Source organism: Mercenaria mercenaria, chromosome 5 (assembly GCF_021730395.1).
Source record: "Mercenaria mercenaria strain notata chromosome 5, MADL_Memer_1, whole genome shotgun sequence".
NCBI classification, from domain to species: Eukaryota; Metazoa; Mollusca; class Bivalvia; order Venerida; family Veneridae; genus Mercenaria; species Mercenaria mercenaria.
In genome coordinates, this window is record NC_069365.1 from 93,549,252 (window position 1) to 93,572,120 (window position 22,869).

Here is a 22,869-nt window from a genome sequence, read left to right on the forward strand (position 1 = left end):
TCAATGGTCAAACTGACCTGCTTTTGTTGTGGTAGGCGGCAGTGTAGTAGTTGTCGTCGTTGTTGTAGTGGTCGTGGTTGATGTTGTTGTTGTTACCCTGTTAGCAGCTGAATAAAGACATATATTATATATAGAACAGAACAAACATCTTACAATAGTACGGTTTTCATTCATGAGAAAAGATATGAGCCGTGCCATGAGAAAACCAATATAGTGGCTTTGCAACCAGCATGGATCCAGACCAGCCTGCGCATCCGCGCAGTCTGGTCAGGACCCATGCTGTTCGATAATGGTTTCTCTAATAACAATAGACTATGAAAGCGAACAGCATAGATCCTGGCCAGATAGTACTTGTCTTTCATTATAAGAAGATCTTAACTTTTCAGTAAACTCAAATATCTCCTTAACTGATGACAACACATTGCTATTCTGAGTTCGCAATGTTCTGCTTAAAATAGGAATGTCCACAGCAGGAATGCTCTTCCTTTCTTAAATCTTTCGAAATAGAAACAGCAAAAAGTATTTAATGAATATATATGAATTATATAATAAAGTAAGGAATGAATGATGGATAAATCAAGTATAACACTAGCCATTATTACATAATTTACCTCTATAGCTTATGTAATAAAGTCTCTCACACAAAAACACGTAGTTTGCAAATATAATACTACTTTCAACATGACCAAAATTTAGTGCGAAAGTGTATGAAAATTTCCTACGTAATACAATTTTGAAATTAGATATCACATTACTTTTGTTGCTCATAAATTCCTGTTGCTGATCAGATAAAAGCTATGTTCTAAGAATCTTGCGCTCTTACGCTATAATTCTGTACATACCTACGCAGATTTTGTCGACAACATTTCGATGGATCTGTGCCAGCTGGTCGAATGAGGCAACTTTGAACACATGGTCGTCATCAGAAGCAATGATCTAAAACATGAATGTACCAACTTTAAACATACTTTATGGTCGTTATCAGAAGTTATGAATCTAACCAGACGGCGTTCTCAGAAGCAATACTATGTAGCAACATTAAACCCATGGTCGTTATCAGAAGCTATGATCTTAAAACACGAACGCACCAGGTTTAAATATATCGTTTAAGCACATTGTCGTTATCAGGAGCTTTGGTCTTAAAACAAGAATGTTTCAAGTTTAAACACACGGTCGATATCAGAAGCTATGATCTAAAAATATGAACGTACCAACTTTAAACACATGGCCGCTATAAGAAGCTATGATCATAAAATACGAGAATGTAAAAACTTTAAACACATGGTCGATATAAGAAGCTATGATAATACATAAATGTACCAAAACATGGTCATTTTCAGAAGTTATGATCATACAACACGAGAATGTACAAACTTTAAACACATGGTCGTAATCAGAAGCTGTGATCTTTAACACTTAAATAACATGGTTTATATATGTAGTCGCTATTATGTCTATTGATGAAAAATTAAAATCAATTGTTTCTGATTGTCATTGATATCTATTGAACGGCTGATTTTAAAATTTGCATAATTTATATAACAACAATCAACACTTTGTGCTCTTGTACAAGAGTTAGAGCTTTCATGATACTTCGGGAATGTTTGTAAAGTCTTTACAATGTTCATAATAGAGTGAAACATCTATAAAGTTTGTTGTCTGCTTCTGGGTAGAGTATACGAGAAGCAACTGAAAAATACTTTCAACATTACTTTCTTTTACCTTTAATTCATTATTATCCACGTTGTTACCAATTCCTACGACAAAGGTCTCAACGCCGCCCCTAAATTATTTAAATACAAAATGTAAATATAAATTGTTTTAAACAAGAACTACACATTTTCTCAATTTTATAAAAGCCGTTTAAGTAGACAAACAAAAATGCATATAAAGACGACACGGAAGTATACAAACTTAATAACACATGTAAAATTGTTGAAACTGTCGAAATGGTTTTACAAATACTGAGCGTCCTTTTCGATACCAATTGTGAAAACGCTAACATGATACTGCTTTCGTTACTTTTGTCCGTGTACTTATGAATTCAGGGAAACTAATACGAATTCAGTGAAACTACTATGAATTCAGTGAAACTAATATCAATTCAAGGCAACTACTGTGGGATTTACATTGAAGTGGTACGAATAAGCTGTTATATAGACAAAAAAACAGTAACACAAAATAGTTTTGCTACCTTTCTTCTGATAAACACTGTCTTTCGTAAAGGATGAATGAATGTGTTTATTTATCCGTCGTTAAGCATATTGTGTTAATTTATTTTCCTGCACTTATTCTATTATCCTGCAAATGTTTTAAAAATAATGAAACAATATGATGTCCCTCACACCGAAATAATTGCTTGGTAAAGTGGGTATTACTCTCTATCACTGTACATAAAAGTAAAATTAAATTAAATTGAAGATATAGACAAGTTCTGCAAAGGATTCGCTCAAATAGGGAACACTGTATAAACATAATGGTACAGGGTTCAACCCTCGCTTTAAGTCCTGTTCAAATATTGATGAGGGACGTGACACTTTATTCCAATGAAAATGAAATGAAAACTATCCAAATTTGTATAGAAATGTATTCTAAAACTGTCATTTACTGTTCGAGTTACTGTTTCAGTACTTCCTACATTTGAATAAGTTTAAGACTGTCCAACCTGTGCAAACTATGTGCTGCGCTTTTTGTCCAGTCTGGTTCAGTCGACCGTCCATCTGTTAACACAATTGCTACATCATTTCCATGACCGCGACGAAGCTCAGCTCGAGCAGCATCTAGACCTTTGTTCGTCATCGTTTCACCGTTGCTAAAATATGATTACATTTACAGAAAAATGTCTATATCATATATTTTGTTACGACTTCTTTCGTGATCAAAAAATGTATAATCACAGTTTATTTAACAAATCGTTGACCCTGGAACGTTTAGTACATTTATCATGTTAGTTTTATGCTTTTAAAAACTTTTGGTACATTTTAACAGACACTTTTATTAATATTGTTTTCTATACAGTGTATCTTAAAATAAATCCTAAACTACACTTGAGTGAACCCTAGTACCAAACAGGGTAAACATAAGGTCGTCTAAAGTTAGTCAAGGTATAGAAGTTTATTTGTAGTAAATCAATTTTGTTTTTAAATCAAATGCGACCTTTGTATGAACACGTGTCGCATTTGCAATTTAAATGTGCATGTTCTTCTTTCTTTCATATATTAATTACCTAAAACGCAATACCTACCTCCATGGCACTTTTAGAACATTTGCCATAATAGTTTCCTTGTCACGGTTGTTTCTCAAATGCAATTCATATCGTGCATTATTAGCAAATGTGATAAGACAGACACGTGTCTGTGTGCCATCTTCGAACGAGAATTCATTCACAACCATATTTACAAACTCAAGCTATTTGTGGAAATTAACAGCACCTTCACTACCAGAGGAATCAAGGACGAAACAAACATCGGACTGAATGTTGTTACAAGCTGAAAATCAAAGTTTAGGAAAAGCTTGCGGTTGAAGAGATATCAAACGTTAAACTATGAAACTTTACAAGAATTAATCATGATTTTTATTTTACTTGAGGTCTCTTTAACCTGTTATTAAACTTTGACTAACGTTCATGTGAAGTAAAGGGGAAACTCTAGAGGCCTAATAAATTTTACTTTATAAGATCAGTGACTAAAATTTTGCCGGACTTCAGTTGATTCAAAACGACGCAACCTTGGTTTTGAGTACAGCTGCTTAATACATACGAATGCAATGTATATTGTAAATGAGCTTTCATATGGTACCTGAGACCTTTACTTTTGTATTTACAATTGCAAAAAAAAAAAAAAAAATCTTAAAAACGGAATCGTGCAAAGAAACGGAAGATTACTCATCCAAAGCGTTTGCGTAGATTTTAGATATCTGCACTTTAATCAGGGACTTTTGCATCTGGAAAGGAATGTAACTTATTGAATTAGGTCGTCGCTTAATTGATTTTCTATTTTTACTATCAAGTGGCGTTATGGGCTGTAAATTTACCCAAGCCTAACGTTTGCTTGGTGGGAATAAGTACTTACAGCTGAAATTTGATGGGAAATTGCACATATTTTATCATGTTAAGGTGTACACATACATAATATTAGTTAGAGTTATTCCTCTTTAATTTTGTTATGTTATGGCCGTTAAAGAGCTACTTCAATTTAACAGACCAAATAAAAGTATGAAGGCAGTACATATTGGCCACAAACCTTAGTGGCGGATTATCTTTAAACTATTGTTTAAGTCAGACACATACCTAGTTGAGGGGTAATTTTAGTCATAATGATTTTCAGTCAGAAAATATGATAAATAGAACATAAGTTTACTGTCTCTTTACACACTTAAATTTATAAGGCTCGTCTAAAAAATAATAGTCTCGAATAGTTGCCACTTTCATGTAAGATGAAGTGCAAGGTATTAATTTATCGTTGTTGGTTTTGATCTAAACTGCTATTTGATTCGGATTTTCCAACATGGAAAATTTTTTCTGTGGGATTTCTTTTTCCGGTAGTAAAAATTGGGAAGAGGATTCCTAGGGTTATAATCAGGCATTTATTTAGTTAGATAGCTCTAGGAAATATTTTTCAGAAATAACTTTCGCAATTGTTACAGTTTTAATATGAAAATTATACACTCTGTTACATAGTTTTCATACTCTGAAATTATGTATTTATACCAACTTAATAACAGGCATGGAGGGTAAGTCTGACTTATCATACATGACGTAAAATCATCATGTTCAATTTTCTACCCATTTCTGATTTAGTTTAATGCATTTAGTTTTTGTTTGTATTCAAACCGTTATAATAACAAAAAAAAAACAGGAAATGTAGATTATTTACCATTACATGCAGTGTCAGTAACTTCGTTTTGAATGGTGTCGAGGACATCAAACGAGCTGACTTGGAAAGTGTGGTTTGAATCACTGGCAATCATTCGTAGTTCTTTTGGATCTACTGAGCTTCCTATTCCAACGGCTATTGTAGTGACAAGTGGGTTTCCCTAAAATGAACATGTGTAATAGAGTTCCGTTTAAGCCGGTGCTACGGGGCGTGAGAGGTGTTGCACGTTTCTTTACCTCTCATGAACAGATTCAGTCAACTGGAATCTATATACCACTCATGAACATTTCAGACAAATCGAATCTGCTAATAAACTTCTTAGTTGCATTCTTTGCTTCCATTGGATCTTTTTAAAGATTTCATTACTTATTATCTCATAATATAAGCGTTTAAAATGTACATATATACCTTCAAATCACGGGCAGCACGTTCGATCGATTCTAACGACCGTCCGTCTGTCAACACGATGACAAGCTTTGTCACATTTCTTTCAGCACCTTTGTACCGATTTAATGTATGTACGCGCACATATTGAAGTGCTGAAAGAGTAACATACCTGTCAGACATACTTCATGAGAATGTAATCTTAATTCGACATAAACATAAGATATAACTTTATTGTCTTTATAAAGGTCAATTATCACAGCAAAAATATGAAACGTAAAAGAATGATATTTTAAAAATACTTGTACTTCCAGATGTATCAGTAACAGTTACTTACACACATGCTAAATTGAACAGATTTAGAACCATTTACCTTTGTACTCAAGGATTTTCCCCGTCTCTTACTTACCTAAATGTGTGTTTGTTTCCCCGTTATAATACCTTGCCTTTGCTATATGTGAGAGAAGCACTGTCTTATTGTAGTACCGGTTAAGGTCGAATTCGTTGTGAACTGCGGTAGAGAATGTGACCAACGCAACACGGGTATCATTCTCACCAATTTCAAATTGCTCGGTTATGTTCGAAACAAAGTCAAGCTGTTTGTCGAAATTTTTTTGACCCTCACTGCCTGAACCATCAAGAACGAAGATAATATCGACGGGCTTGAAAGGGCATGCTGAAATATGGTAAAAAGAAAAAGGATTGTTTAGCAAAACATTCTTTTGCCTGAAAGATGGATACTTAGAACAACCAGAACATAATTAGTATCGTTTCTGGATGTTTATGTGAAACTGATCGATTTTATTTCTCAGAAATTAAAACAAATTTAGTTAGATAATGGACATGAAACACGGCGGCAATGAATTGTTTTCAATGTAGTAGGATTTTTAAAGAAACACATACCGACACAGAGGTTAACGGATGCTACTATTTCTTCGAATGTTGAAGAGTTTAAGATATGTACATTATATTTGTACACATAAACAGTATACAGTCTAACCTGTGCTAACTGTCACCTCCGATCAGCGGTCACCTCCGTTCAGTGGTCATTCAATGACGCTCCTGACGGATTTTCCTCCGGCCACTTCCAATCCGCGGTCAGCGGCCACCGATATTGCCTCCCAGCCGCCGTATTTGACCCCCTTTTAGCGGCAATATTTCTTCCAAAACCAATTTTTAGGCTATACTCGCCGATAATACCCGATTTTGGGGATTAAAATGTGTAAGCTATATTTGTACACATCAACACTACACATGGATGTTATACAAATCTGCATATCATAGGTATTACATATAAATAGATGAAACAACAATCAATGTCTTTCTGTGTATTCAGTCATTACGATATCAGCAATGTTCCAAATAGTTCAAAAAAGTATGATGCACGGATTGCATACATGCATGCATTTATAGCTGCTTGTCAAAAACGTTTCCAAATTTGTATACTATCCTGTTTCATAAAATTTCTTATCCCTAAGTTTTAATATATGATCCTTAAGACAGTACTGAAATGCCACACAGAATAAAAGAAATTTATCAGGTATTTGGACATTTGGTAAAAAAGACACAATAACCAAATTTGGACAGAGACATAAAATATACTCGTAGCCATCTCATTGTATATTTTAATGGCGCGACTAAATTAATATATTTCGGTCAACATTTTTTTTCACACTTTCAAAAATGTTCAGCTTTTAAGGGCAAGTTAACTTTGTTGCAGTTCGATATATAGAACAAAGATGACCGTCACATGTGACAGACAATCAAAACATATACAAAGTAAACGATATGTATGTTTTTAATACGCCCGTTCTGATATAACCCTTCGGGCGTATATTTCTCCGAATGGCTGAGCTCTTGTTATAAATTTGTGTTTAATCGTTTGTTTTCTACTAGATACCTATTTACTTGAGAATTAGACATTCGGTTCACTAGAAAAAAGCAATAAACCGGACAAACCTTTATCAATAGCATTGACACTGTAGCAAACTGTACCAATGACTAGAAAACATAGAAATATTCCGTTCATTGTTATATTCATTCTCAAAGACAAAGACAAAGTGTTATCACATTTGCCGGCTCTCTTTTAAATACCAAGTTCTGCATGCTTTAACTGATAAGAAAAGCTCACAACTGATTCCTTATAAAGACGTCTCATTTTTAAAATATCACGGTGCAAAAACTACAAGTACAGTAATGGCATGCATGAGTTTGATATGTGATAGCGTCTCCATGTAATTTACCTCCGACATAAGTTTGAAAGTTTATCTGAAATGTCGCTGTCAAAAACATGCAAATATCTATTCATATAAAAGTTTGTTTAAAATGGTCTGCCTCAGTACTACTTTTTCTTCATAAAAATAAATACTGAAACTCTGTAGAATAGAGAAATTGATTAAATCTTACACTCAAATTTTAGATTTTTTTTTAACTTTTGGAAGAAGGGCACACCTGAAAAATCCATAACACCTTGAGCTAAGAAGACGAATTGTTTTCACCAATATTAGTGTGTCGCCGGTCCTTGAGAAAGTGATTACTAGGAACAACGTCTTTGTACAACATTTCATAAACAGACAATTTTTTTTATGTAAATATCACAGCGTAGAAGAGTATTTTTTCCGCGGGCCACTAGTGTAAATGAATACTTTTAGATACGTATATATACTGAACAAAATAAGTAGCGTCCGCTGTGTTTAATTGCAGATATATGTAGATAAGAAAACAAGGGTTAAAATATTTGTATTGCACGGGTCATTAAATATGAATTTGTGTTGAATATATTATCGCTCTACATTTATGGACAACTGTTGAAATGTTACATTAAATGTCATAGGGGTCTTACACCAAAATCATACATTAATACCGTGTTTAACCAACCTTAGCATTGAGGACTGCCTAACATTGTTGGCGGACAGAACCGAAAAGTGTGTAGATTTCGACCTATGGAAAGTTGTTTCACTTCTAACTTGAGACTTTTGTTAGCTCACCAACGTTCGACGATGGAATAAGGCAACGTCTAACACACTGGTTCATATTATCAGACAGGTGTTCGATGAGATTCAGATCTGGGTTTTTCACGGGGCAGTCTTTAATTAATGAAATGTTATTCGACCTGATGAAATTTACAGTATCTCCAGCTGAATCGCTTGTCGCATTGTCCTGTTGAAACAGAATGATATTGGCATTATTTTGAAACTGTCGGATGACGTGCCTTGGAAGAATGTCATCTCGGCCTCGTTTGGTATTCAAATTACCATCGAGTACGACGAAAGGTGTACGATAACCATGCTCAATGCCTGCACGGACCGAGACAAAACTTCCACATCCAAAACAATCTCGTTCAAGTACACAGCAGTCGGCATTACGTTAATTTCTTTTACGGTTTTCTCGAAGCCTGCCATAACTTCAATGAATGGAAAATTTCAACTCGTCGGAAAAGAGAAAGCTATTCCACTGTTGTATTATCGATGGCATGTACCTGCCCAGTAAACACGATTTAGGTGGTGACAACGCGTCATAACACAGCCAACGTAAGGACGACGTCCACGTAGATCACCCTCGCGCAGACGATTGCATACATTTCGGTCAGATATTCAGTTGTTATGCGTACCGGAGGTGTTAGCAACTTTGGCAGTATGGAAACGATTGCGTAGGTGAGGCTTCATGATATAGTGGTCCTGACCAGGCGTCGTGACGCATGAACATCTACTACATGCTAAATCTTCCGTACGCCCTGTTGCTTGCAAACGTTACCTAAGGTTTCAAATAGTGCAGTTAGAACTGCAAACAACCCTAGCAACCTCATTTGTCGTCATACCGCATTAAGCATGCCAATATCAAGTTCACGTACATTTCATGGATTTCTGGGGTTCAAAAAGAAAGAAAACTGAATTTTTGGCTCAACACCTTTTTTTCTGACAACAATGTCTTTAAACTCAGACAGAAAAGTCTGGTTTTACAAACATGGATTAAACTAGTCCATGTATATACGAGAAAATCGAGGTCAATGTCCATTTAAAATTTAATCTGATTTATATCTTATAAACGTATACAGCTATCTCTATTATCATGGAAGGTATTTCGCTTGGAAAATAGCCGCAGAAACAGATATCACTTCTAGAATATAGCTATAGTTCAAACTTTACTCGAGAATATCACTAAATATGTAAATCACAATTCACAAAGTGTACTACCACAAACCTGTTGTAATATATTATACTCATCCTTACAAAAAGGACACATGTCAAAGTTTGGACAGTTCCTATATTTGTTGTTTATTGACACAAAAGTTTCCAAGTTCTTAGTTCGATTGGTGTTTGAAAAACTTGGTACAGTGTGAAACTCGGTCGAAATCGTCATATGAGCAGTGCCATGAGAAAACCAACATAGTGGGTTTGCGACCAGCATGGATCCAGACCAGCCTGCGCATCCGCGCAGTCTGGTCAGGATCCATACTGTTCGCTAACGGCTTCTCTAATTGCAATAGGCTTTGAAAGCGAACAGCATGAGTCCTGACCAGACTGCGCGGATGCGCAGGCTGGTCTGGATCCATGCTGGCCGCAAAGCCACTATGTTGGTTTTCTCATGGCACGGCTCATATGAGTTATCTGTAGATAATTTTCACAATTGATATTAATTTCGTCATACCAGTTCTAAATTTGTTTTTGATATCCGTTCCCCAGTCTAAATATCAAACCAGCCAATTTTTTTCTAGCTTTAGCCGGGAAAACTAAGTTTAATTATAAGCTATATCTTATATAACAGAACCTATAGCTAATAAGTTTTGGACTTACTTGACTGCTGATGAGCAAGTACATTCATCGATTTTACCTTTTAAAGGGTTCTTGTCGAACATTTAAAATGTCTTAAATCCTGCAATTCCATTACTCATCGGACATGCTTTGGACAACTTTATCGATTACAACATACAGACGATTGCATGAAAATATGTAACAGTAGCGTGCAAAAAACAACCATGTCCGCAATAAATAATTGTTTTTCTGTGTTGCTTTATTTTCTGGTCTTTTAGGGTCATGGTGTCCATTCAATAGTCTTATTAAGCCGGTGCTAGGGGATGGGGCGTGAGGGGTGTTGCACCTTCCAAGGAACTTGTTGCAGGTTATAATGACTGAGTCTATCTGCAGCAGTAGTGTTTGTTCATGCAAACGTTTTTGTTTGAAATATATTTACAAAATATAAAGATACTTCTCTTTATGATGATTTCATATTATATGCCGGTCTACTAAGATAAGTTAAGTAGGTCAAAGTATTTATAAAGTATTTTCTGTATAAAAAAGACTTTAAATAAAGCATTTATTTTCTGTCTCTTTAAATTTCCAAAACATAATAATTTTGTCTCTAGGTCATATCATGTTGGTACATAATCATTTTGTTACCAATTCTGATATCACACATTCTAACATGGCTGGATTTGATTGCTAATTAAAAAAGAAGAAAGTCAAGCTCTGAATATTCTGCAATGAACATCGTTCGCTCGGTTGACGCGCGGACAGGTAAGAGAGTATTACGACGACAATAATGACGTATAATTGGCATATGTCGTCCGGTATATTACAACTTGGATAAATGAAACAATAGAAGCCTTCTTGTGGTTTGTCGTTCAGATGCATAGATATTCAACCACTTTAACTAACGCCCTCGTTGTTCAGCTGAACTCTGATCTGTGATGAAGTAGACGACAAACCACTCGAAGTCTTTGATTATGTGTTAAGTAAATAATCGGTCAAGGTAAGAAAAGGTTTGATAACACTACAAAGCTTCAGTCAGGTAACAGCTTAATTGGTGAGTTTGAATTCTTTTCTACAGAGTTCGTATAAAAGCTTGCAAGAATGGAAAAATAAAATCTTTCAACGAAGTTAGAACACTAGTAAGCATTAGTAAATATCTCCTATTGCACATATTCCAATGTCTTAATATCAAACAAGCAACCAGTGGGTATATGACTCACATTTAGCATTAGCTGAAGTAAGTCTAAGGAACCGTTGGCTCTCAAAGGATCAAAGTCTTTAAGAAGAGATTATATGAGCCGTGCCATGAGAAAACCAACATAGTGGGTTTGCGACCAGCATGGATCCAGACCAGCCTGCGCATCCGCGCAGTCTGGTCAGGATCCATGCTGTTCGCTAAAGGTTTCTTTAATTGCAATAGGCTTTGAAAGCGAACAGCATGGATCCTGGCCAGACTGCGCGGATGCGCAGGCTGGTCTGGATCCATGCTGGTCGCAAACCCACTATGTTGGTTTTCTCATGGCGTGGCTCATATTATAATCATACAAATACATCATCACTCACGCCCTCTTGCGCCGGCTTACGAGGCATATCACATTTTAATTTAATCAGCTTCATTATTCCAAAGGACCAGTAAGTACAAAAATACTAAAATCATGTACTTGTACTGTGACAGGAAAGGCCGTACCGGCGACAGTAACCATCAGAACAAATCAACACCCTTTACAATATTTACAAATTTATTTACATAAGATGATTATTAACAATGAATAGATATGAAAAGAAAAAAAAACTGATTATAAGAAAGAAAAAAAAGAAAGTTCAGTATCTCTAGATACAAAAGTTCTTATAGTCCATTCTAATCTGACGTGAAACAGGTCTTTAATGTAATTGTGAACTTTAAGTAGCACAAACAAAACATAGCTTCTAAATTCAAAATACAGTCCCTTTAAACCGTGAATACGTTGATTCCGTATTGGCTCCCTATGGTGGTAGGTGATTGCATCCCTGAGCTGACTTCAGAGGATAACAAAAATCATCGTCTTTGCGGTTTACGGCACAACCATGGGACGAAAGCTCTGCGCTGGGAATATCACATCCAGGCGAGTGAAGACAAGTGAACCTCGGGCATTGTACTTCCGGGTTATGACATCACCAGTAAAAATCGTCTGGCGGAAGAAGCTAAAATATATAACATATGGTAAGCACCATAGCAAAACAAATAAGTCAGGGCATAAAACTGCTCCTTTGGGTACACCATACCTCCGTAGGCTCCCATAAATAATACGTGCTACTTATACAAAACATATGTGCTACTAAGTTCAAACGTCACATGATTAAAATACGTCACTTATTACTTCCATTATTACAAAGATTACTTACTTAAAAGACTAAAGTTAAAGTATGAATTGATATGAAAAGTATATGAGGAAACATTATAGATACGGACATGATAAACTGCAGCCATTATTTACAACTACAAATTAACAAAATTCAATGTAAATCAAACGTTATATGATAGTTGGCATCCATATAATATCTAATGCCATACACTAAAACGGACATTGTATGTGTATGCAATAGACTGTCACACAATTTCATATTACAATAATATATTACAAACATGGCACTAGACTTGCCATATAGATTTATACATAACCATACAATGCAGTAATGGCGTTCCATAATAACGAAATGTTTGACATAAGTTTTTGAAACAAAGTACTTTATAAATATCATGTTACAAATTTCAGTACAAATTTTACATCTTAGATAAACGAAACATTTTAGATTCCTCTTTCCAAATAATTTACAAAAGTCTGAAAAATTTAATAAATCATCCTGACATACCGAAACTAGCTAAAATCATATGCCGAAAAGTAAATGTTACAGAATTCTGTAGAATGAACAAAAATTTATCCAAAAAAAATCGTTATGCAAAAATCATACAAAAATCTAACAAATAAATTTCTTACCTCGATCGAGCATAAATTTCTAGCAAGAAAATAATTCAGACATAGATTCGTCTATAATGTCGGAAGGTGGTGTGCGCAAGGCATATCTAGTCCAGTCTATTTAAAGGATAATGTCCCGCCAAATACTAAATTTCATGGGATTCACGGCTAAGCCGTGAGCTATGACTATTGTCATTTTCACGGGATTCACGATATAGCCGGGAAATCTAACTACTTTGGCGCGAATTTAAATTGACAATTTGAGGCCCATTATAGTGGTTTTGGGGATAAAAACATAAATTACTGAAGTTTATAAAATATCAACTTTCTTATTACTGAACAGAATTTAATGAAATTTACATGGAAATTTATGTTATGAAATACAGAAAAATATAAGAGGTATTTCATGCGTGAAATCTGACATTTACCTCAATAACTCAAAAATTTACAAACAGATGATGCAATACCTGCATTTACAATACATATAAAATAAGGCCCGTATGTCAATTTGTGACATGTACTTGGTAATCATGTACTTGTACTTGGTAACATTTTACGGCCTCGAGACAGCACCTATAGACTGTTGTTGTGATACTTAATAAAGTCTATTGTTACAGTAACAAAACTAGTACAAACTAAGTTTGATTACTAAAGTTACTTCAGTTCAGAATACAAGCTGGGTTCGTTGAGCGTTTTCCCACTAAAGACGTTCCCACATTCATATGTCTTATTCTCACAATCATAAGTGAAAATAATACATTGTGCTGTGGGTTTGTCTAATTCATATGCCCTCCAGTACACTATTTAAGTGTAAAACTTTAAGATGTTCTAAATATGTAATTTTATTTAAAATTTAGGCCTATACTTAGTTATTGAACTATTCCATTTCTGTGTCAGACCAAAATGTCGGATTTATGATAAGAGTAAAGTTACCGAGTGTTCAACCACTCCTAAACAAGGTACTTTTGTCGTCTTATTGCTGATTTTTCAATACATCTTTCTGTTGCCGTTTTATAATCTAGTCATGTTAAAAAATGCAAGAGAAAAGAGAACAATCCGATTAAATGAAACATTGAAAACGTTTTTGATAAAATAAATCAAATATGTTATAGAAAAATAATCCCTTAGAAGCAAAAATGCAGCTGATTCGGTTTGATTAATTTCATAGTAATTATGATAACGGAATGATCATTTGTAAAATTATTTTCTTCTATTTTATGATCAGACAGAAATTAGCTATTATAATGCTCTTTTGATTGTCATAACATTAATCAAATGCACCGCGTCATGAGAAAACTAACATAGTGGGTTTGCGACCAGCATGGATCCAGACTAGCCTGCGCATTCGCGCAGTCTGGTCAGGATCCATGCTGTTCGCTTTCAAAGCCTATACCAATTAGAGAAACCATTAGCGAACAGGATGGATCCTGACCAGACTGCGCAAAGCCACCATGTTGGTTTTCCCATGGCACGGCTCAAATATCTTTTTGAATAGCTCTTAGTGTAATCAATTATTGTTTATTTTTTATTTTTTGCACATTTTTGATAAAGACATCACAGATCGCATTTCAATTTAGTACTTGCTTCGAATCAGATCTGAAATTTATGATACATGTATCTAAGAGCCGAATTTTGACCTGGTGTTGAATTAACAGCCTGTTCAGAGATTAAAACTCTAATTTTTTAAATCGAATATCCAGCTAGCATTCGTTACTGAGCTAGCTCGAAAATTGTATTTTAGATTTTGAAAAATTTAATTTTGATCAAGTACTGAAAATTGGATCTGCATAAGATGATATTTCAAACGCCAGATGAATATATCAAAATAAAGTTTTAATATAGGTCATGGTATTATATTTCGAGCCTTCTTGAATGGTCAAAACAAAGAATTGAACATGCTGAATGTGAAACTAGTTTTTGAAACAGCTATATCACGATCGTTTTAAACTCGATGGACGTTTAGAAAATTTAGCTCTGCATGTCGAACCAGCTCATACATCAAAAATTTAAAATTTTAAGTTGAATATTGAGGATTGATAATTTCATCCTAGCTCGAAATATTTGAGCTTCGTTCATCCAGATAGCTGTAAGTATAGTTCGAAATTCCATGTTTTCTTTTGATTTTAATTCCTATATCTTACAACCAGCTTTTATTTTTGCTGTTAGTTCACACAAGTCATAGTTAAGTACTCTATCTTTTAACAGACAAACCATGTCACCGACAAGCTTATCAGTCCAATTCTATGTTTTAAGTAATATACATATAAACAGTAAAACCTCTCCAGAACGGTCCTCTCTTAAGCAAAAAAAACCTACCTTTTACAACATCATCAAAATTTTATATATACTATCAAATTTACCTCTCCAGAACAGCAACCTCTGCATAACAGTTAATATTTGCATCTCCCTATGAGTGTTGCTGTATAGAGGTTTTACTGTAGACTCTCAAGACAATTGAACATAATTCTAGAGATAAGGCCAAACCTTTCCTAATTTTTATTATCAATATAAATTAAGTGTATTTTCAATTAGTGTAATGTAGCTCAGTATAATATGAACTTTTGTAACATAGAAACTGTACTGAACATTTGACCGTTTTCGTCTGATGTTTAAAGGACCAGTAAAATAAACATCTAAAATCTCAAGATTTTAGAGTAGTGAAGCAATGACTACACTGGGTGTTTACTTTATGCATTTTATAGAACTTCCTAAGCCGGTTTGAAATGATTTTTATGTAATGTTTGTCTCTAAAACAATGCTTCCGCCTTTATTGTTTATAAATTATAACACATCAGTTAAAATACGTGCCAGGTCTTTCTTCGCATAGCTTAGGAAAACTAGGTTGAGCCAGTTTACAATTTTCAGCCAGCCGCAAAGGAATTCAAAATTATTTTACATAAAATGAAATAAAATGTTAATACTAATACGTCAGTTTTTATATTGAATATCCTGTGGTATTATGTTTTGTCGGGTCAGAAATCAAAACTTCAAACAATTGAGAGAGAGAGAGAGAGAGAGAGAGAGAGAGAGAGAGAGCAATATAGCTTTGGGTCAGTGACGTAAAAGTCAAGAGATTATGGCTTTAATATCTCTTGTATTTCTTTTTTTTCTGACAGAAAGAATTACACTTAATATATTATTACTAAGTATTACTTAGGGATTTCTAATAACTGACTTACTCTTTATAAGTTTTTTTTATTTTATCCCGTTGTCGAAAGCCTTTTACCTATACTGGTTCAGTGCCTAAATCCAGACAGCGCTTAATAATTCGGACATCTGCATGTAGGAAAGAATAGTTGTAAACATAAATTTCCTGCTTAGATAGTTGTTATTTCATATTGTTGTTATATTTTGTAGTTATATATTAAAGTAGAAACTAGACCACATGATCACGTGACAGCAATCGAACGGATATTTCTGTATACACTTCCAGGACTGAATCAAACAAAGTCGCGTTTATTGTTATTCTGGACTGCTCTTATTCATTGCATTTTTACCCAAATAGTGTCCGAATATTCAAGCACTCTGAAGGTCGATTTTGACAGCTTTTACTGGTCCACTTCGGATTGTTTTTTTTTTTATAATGAAATCAGCAATATACCATCTTGTTGTTTTGCATAGAAATTTATAAAGAACCTAAAATTATACACTTGACACGTTATGCACATGTGGTTGCAGAATGCAAAGTTATTGTCAAAATAACAACACCAAAAGCGTCCGGATTTAGGCACATGACCTGTAGCATTCACAAATCATTAAGCCACACTTACAAAAATAAAAAAAGCACCCCCCCCCCCTCCAAAAAAAAGGCCCAAAAAATAAATCTTTTGACTTCGGAGTCAATATCTAACAGATAAAAGTCACATGGTTTCACCTTGCGTTTAGTTTTTGCTTTCCGTTCTGGTTGCCTGTCACAGCAACACGTCTGTTTGATGGCAGATAAAGACCCATGCTGCTCTCAAAATTATGACAGGCACAGCTCATGCAGGCACCTAGTAAGTAGAACCACCAGGCTTTCATAAGACAGCTGAATAGCATTCTAAAGCGAAGGAATTCTATATCCAGAGGGAGGTTCTACATCCAGAGCAAGGTTCTACATCCAGAACGAGGTTCTACACCGAGAGCGAGGTTCTACACGCAGAACGAGTTTCTACACCAAGAGCGAGGTTCTACATCCAGAGCAAGGTTCTACACCCAGAGCGAGGTTCTACACGCAGAACAAGGTTCTACATCCAGAGCGAGGTTCTACACCCAGTGAAAGGTTTCCTACAAACAGCGGCAAGGGTCAAGTTATTCAAATTCATCAGCCTGAAGTAACCGGTCATTGAGGACCCTGGCTTAACTTAAATAATTGTTTTTGAATCTGCACTCTGAAGGTACTAGCTACGGCTTTCTAACATAACAGAATAGGTCCGTCCTGTCCATTTTCGGGTCGTATTCTCAAAAGGCAAGGTTACGGGGAATCGGTTATATTGTAATTATACCTGCAGCTTTACAAACTTGAAATAAATATCTGTTGTACTCTCTTTAAAATTCTTTTTTGCAGACTAAATTACAAATACAGACTCTTATGTCATATACAGGCTATTTTGTTTCTTATAAAATGCTTTATCTTCTACCTTTATAAAAATACGACCTTATGACAACATTTATTTCTGCAATATGTTCTTTATTCGCTTAGTAGTGGACACCAAATTGCGATTGACAAAATACGTGTTTTTCGCTATTTTTGTTTTGTAAGACAAGAAAAAAAAAATGAACGCATTCAGTTATATCACCGATACTTACAATGTGTTTCAGTATCCTTAATAAGCATATTTCTGCCACAATTTTGACCGATGTCTTTCATAGTTTCGGTATGGTTCCAGCAATTTAGAAAAACTAATTCTTGCAATCTGTAAAACGTTTCAACGTTTAAAATACTTAATTAATAGGTATATTATTATCACACACACATTAGTCAAAGAGAAGGTTTAAGTACCACAGTTTCTACGTTTTTATGGAGAAAGCTTTTAATTGAACATTTCACGGGGATTCATAACAAAAAGCTTTTTCCTTATTATATCATGTAAGTATTGTTTTCCTTATCAGTCAATGAAAAAATATGCCTAAATACTTGATAAGACTCAAGGTGCTTAGAACACGCACAATTCTGTTTCTTATTTTATTTGCTATATTCATCTATGAACTTTGTGGACCGATTGTTTTTAAGTCATGCGCGATCGCTAAGCTTTGTTTTAGATTTTGCATTTTTGACTTCCTATTAGGGAATGTTCCTTTACTTTCTTATAAAAGAAGGACTAGCAATAAGAAAAACAAAACATTAATCAGAGTTCTGAGGTTTACTTGCTACGCTTATGTACCATCTCTTACAAGGAATTCACTCCAATGCATATACTGGATTAGATAATCGTGTTTTAATGATTTTAATTAATGCGTCACTGTTTCCTGTTTCAACGAGGTGGTTCGAAGCGATGCTGGCTAGTTCTGCCCGGTCATCAACCGGTTTAATACCCACAGAGATTACTTCCGCTTGTTTCTGTAGTAGTTGCGCCTCGTGTTTGGTTAGGGCTTGATTGTCAGATCGTCCGTTGGTGATGACTACAACAAACTTGGAAGAAGTACTCCTGGCGCCATTTGCCGGAAGTAGTGTTTGCGTGCCTACGAAATTCAGAGCACCGGATGTATTGGTCCCTTGTCCAATATACTGAATATTATGTATAGCGTGAAGAACGCTTTGCCTGGAATTGTACTTGTTAAAGAAGAACTCGTTTCGGACACCGGAAGAGAAGGACACAACGCTAAAGCGGACGTCATTGGTATCGATGGAAAACTTGGCTGCAAAATCATAAACAAAATCTGCAGCTCTTTTGACGTTGTCAACACCTTGGTTTTCGGACGAGTCAACGACAAAAACAATGTCCGCTGGCTTGAGATAGAAATAGAAGAGAAAGATACAGGATGAAACTGTAATTTAATTCATCTGTCTAGAATAAAGTCGTTGCTGGCTACATGAGGCTGGTCTGAACATTATACGTCTCCTAATTATGTTAATTAACATTAAAATAAATCTCACTATTACAAATTAAATTAAATGTGTATGGTAAAAAAAAAATAAAAACCTACCACGTTTTGATGCGGCAGGAGGCACTGTAGTAGCTGTTGCGGGGGCGAGAGTTGTCGCAGTCGATGCTTTTGACGGCCCTTCAGTAGCTAAATTAAAATATAGATTTTAACCTTTTGTTCATATGCAATTTTCAATAAAGTTGTATCATACATATTCGTGTATAAAATAGAAGGTTATGCGGCAAAATAAAAATTAACTTCACAGCTGTTTTAAAGACGTTAAGGTACAAATGTACAAACAGAAAGTAGTGTCTGGTGCTTAGAAAAAGACATACACGATGAAGCTGAAATTTCTGCTAGACATTAAACAGACTGTTCATCAAAGTCGAAATTACACTGACTTTTTCAATCAATTAAACGAAGTAATATATAGTTCACAAAGACGAAAACTGACCATGTTTTCTAGTGGTATGAGGTCTTTTAGTGGTGAGTGTTGTAGTTGTCTTGGTCTGTTGTCTTCTGGCAGCTTAAATCGGAAAATATGGGTCACATCCAATGACTATACAGCATATGTTTCAAAGATCAAGTGGTATAATTCTGGACTTAGAGTTTGTTATAGCATCGAATCCGACGTAGTCGAGACCTTAAGACCGTATGAGTATGTGAACAAATGAACGTACATGTATTAGGGTGTTAGCATGGTAAAATATGGTATGTCTTTGAAAATCAAGGGTCATCATTCTGATCTAATATTATTTGTAAGTTATAATCATTTAATCAATAACATAAAGCATAAACCTGAAGGCCAGCTGCCTGAAGACAAGATACATTTAGTACTACAGGTTTGGTACATGCCGAGTAAGCATACTACAGACAAGCTTTCTCGAGAGACAACGTTTATAAAGAATGGCTTTTAGGTGGTCTGCTAAACCGGCAGTTAAGGTAGATGTTCCTTAATTTCTCGTTCACCCTCGTATGACGGATATTGATTTGTTTGTCTTGGGTTTAACACCGTTTGTCATCAGTATTTCAGTCATGTAACGGTGCGCAGTTAACCTAACCAGTGTACCTGGATTCTATACCAGTACAAACCCTGTTCTCCTTAAGTAGCTGTCAACTTCCACACATGAATCAGAGCTGGGGACGAATGATTTCAGACACAATGTCTTTTATCAAATCACCACGGAGAACTTCCGTAGACCGACGCTCTCCATATCGAACAAATTTTGTCAGAAGCTATCGTAAAAGAATTTCATTCGTTTTTACTGTAATAGAATTTCGCTAAAGCTGGTGCTAGGAGGCGTGAGGGGTGTTGCACATTTCATTATCTCACATAGACAAATTAAATCAAACTGAGTCTGATATCATGTTGCTCGGTTGCGTTCCATGCTTTCAAGGGGATCCTTTCACAAATTATATTTTTTACTTATGAAAACAAGAACAGGGATCCTGTAGGAATAACAACCACACCTAGAAAACACAGCCAATATAATTAAAGCAATATTAAAGTTAATTTATGGATGTGCAAAATTTCAAAATGTGCACTAAAACAAACAAACAAACAAACAAACAAACAAGAAAAAAAAACAGTATGTTGACAGAAGGAAAACATAAAAATGGAGCACAGTTGGACATCGCCTTGAATAGTTCCTTCCTGGATAAAATCACCACTGCATGCGTTTAAACCGTTTTATTTTGCATTTAATCCTCACCATGTTTTAAAAGTAGAGGACAATATAGACAGGAGATATTGTCGTCAGATGAGTCCCTTACATACACAATGGTAACAGAAGGCATAGACTGATTTAACATTTAGCCTGCTGGCGGCAAGAGAGACTGCCTTTGCAACCAGTGCAGACTGATCCTGGTAAATTTAAATAAGAAGTGGCACTGCTGAAATTGAATGATGGACCAGTTATTTCAGAAATTTAGCAGGGTAAAAGGATTTTCTAAAGTAGTTTTGTACGCCTGGTTACAATATGGTTATATACCTAAAGTAAAATGAATACTAGTGGACAACAAGGAAAATCTAAACATTAAAAAACATAACGCTAAATGCCGTAACTCTATTTCTATTAATGTAGCAGATAATGTAGTCGTACATTTCTGTGCTAGGAGTAAGAAAGCTGCCATTTGTCTCTAAATACCTGAAAAGGAGACTATATGGTCTGTGTAAGAGACATTGCCATAAAACGGATTTTACGATGACCATTTGAAGACGATAATGCAGATTCATTACAATTAAGTAAAGCATACTTGGTACACTCAACTTGTTATTATGTTATAAGAGGCAGGGAATGTGAATGAAAGTAAAAGTAACACACTTTGTATATTAAGCGAGAGTCTGATATTTGTTATTCACTATTGTTTCATGGGTGCTACGTTTATCTGATGATAAAAAATTAACAAAACATCATTAACATATATTACTATAATAACAGTGATTTAGTGATATTTTAGGTTAGCTAGACAAACATCTATAAAGAAAACGATCTCCTTTGACTAAAAATAATTGGTTTGAAATACATGACTCGATATTAAATTAACATAGAATAGTCAATGTCAGCAATTCTTAAAGCCCATCGAAACTGACTTGATTTATATTTATTTGGACTGTTTTGGTGTTTCTCTAGTTGCCGTGTATGTAAGAACATTGGGCACATACGTATATGGTCATTGAACTTTTTTGTTTTTTCGTATGAAAGATAGGGTAATGTCCGGTAATAATATTTATAAAAACATGTTTTGAAGCACAGAACGCAACCAAGCAAGATTATACAAGTTTGATTGATACTGCTTTTTAGTGCTTATGATATATGCAACGCCCATCAGATCCCTAAGAGAGGATACAATTTACAGCCGCAACACGGTATTTAATGTCACTGCTACTGTAGCCCTTTACAAAACGATCTTTCATTCTTTACCACGTTGACAAAGCAGTTTTATTCAATAGTAATGTAATGTAAATGACGTGCTTGCCTTTGCCAACAAAAGCGCTTTATTGTACTTATATAATAAATAGAATTAGAACTTTGTTTAAAAGTTTTCATTCACAACATTTGTATAATTTCATCAAATGTATAGTATCAAATATATGGTATATTGTTTTTGAAACTGTTTACAGGTCATGTATATTGCTTTATCTAAAAAATATCTCTATTTGTATCCGTCTTACGAGCAGTTATCAAGACCAATAATATCGAGGCGTTCGGAGGTAGTACCTCACTCTGTGTCCAATACTTGTTTGTTTTGTTTCGCTGTCTAATATGCTTAACATTGTCTTTGTATAATTGTGTACACATCATGTACATGAGTTGCATTGCAGGAATGTGGCTTTTGATCTTTGTTTCCGTTTTAATGCATAACATTGTACAAAAGATCGATACAAGGAAATTCATATTGGATCATTTCCTTAAAGGTAAATGATTAATTGTCAAATTACTTTTAATTATCTTAGATTCCAGAAAATGATCAGATATAAACATAATGTTCTGTGTTCCGATTTTATTATCAATGGCTAAATATAATATTTATTTTTTTTTGAAATTTCTATTGCTTTTTCAATCTTGTAACTGTTTATATTTAATGTAATAGGAAATTTTCTTAATTTCGTTTAAATTCGTAGATACTACTACATTTCTGTGATTTAAGTTTCTATTTCTGTACGTACTTGCGCAGATTCTGTTGACAAGACGTTGATTGATTTGTGCAAGCTGGTCGAATGTACCAACTTTAAACACATGTCTCTTATTAGAAGCAATAACCTGGAAAAGTATTTCAAACAGGATGTTTGTATCGTCAATGTGGTACAATTAAAGAATTTCTCACAAGTTTGACGTAGTA

The 22,869-nt window shown here is 34.8% G+C and overlaps 2 protein-coding genes across 2 annotated transcripts in view; both read right to left on the reverse strand.

The window, feature by feature from the left end:
• LOC123557970 (collagen alpha-1(XII) chain-like) lies at positions 1–3,393 on the reverse strand. The gene is made up of 5 exons (XM_045349807.2): positions 3,245–3,393; positions 2,666–2,812; positions 1,723–1,783; positions 843–936; positions 1–107 (listed from the first exon to the last, which is right to left on the reverse strand). The coding sequence occupies exons 1-5, from the start codon at positions 3,391–3,393 to the stop codon at positions 1–3; spliced, it is 558 nt and encodes a 185-aa protein (XP_045205742.2).
• LOC123557972 (collagen alpha-1(XII) chain-like) overlaps positions 3,338–22,869 on the reverse strand; it is a 25,791-nt gene continuing 6,259 nt past the window's right edge. The window contains exons 6-14 of the mRNA XM_053544779.1: positions 22,697–22,790; positions 19,481–19,552; positions 19,087–19,173; positions 18,345–18,798; positions 7,218–7,300; positions 5,668–5,934; positions 5,283–5,413; positions 4,875–5,034; positions 3,338–3,488 (exon numbers count right to left, since the gene is read on the reverse strand). Coding sequence (XP_053400754.1) covers positions 3,409–3,488; positions 4,875–5,034; positions 5,283–5,413; positions 5,668–5,934; positions 7,218–7,300; positions 18,345–18,798; positions 19,087–19,173; positions 19,481–19,552; positions 22,697–22,790 — 1,428 coding nt within the window. The 3' untranslated portion in view covers positions 3,338–3,408. The remainder of the gene's footprint in view (positions 3,489–4,874; positions 5,035–5,282; positions 5,414–5,667; positions 5,935–7,217; positions 7,301–18,344; positions 18,799–19,086; positions 19,174–19,480; positions 19,553–22,696; positions 22,791–22,869) is intronic.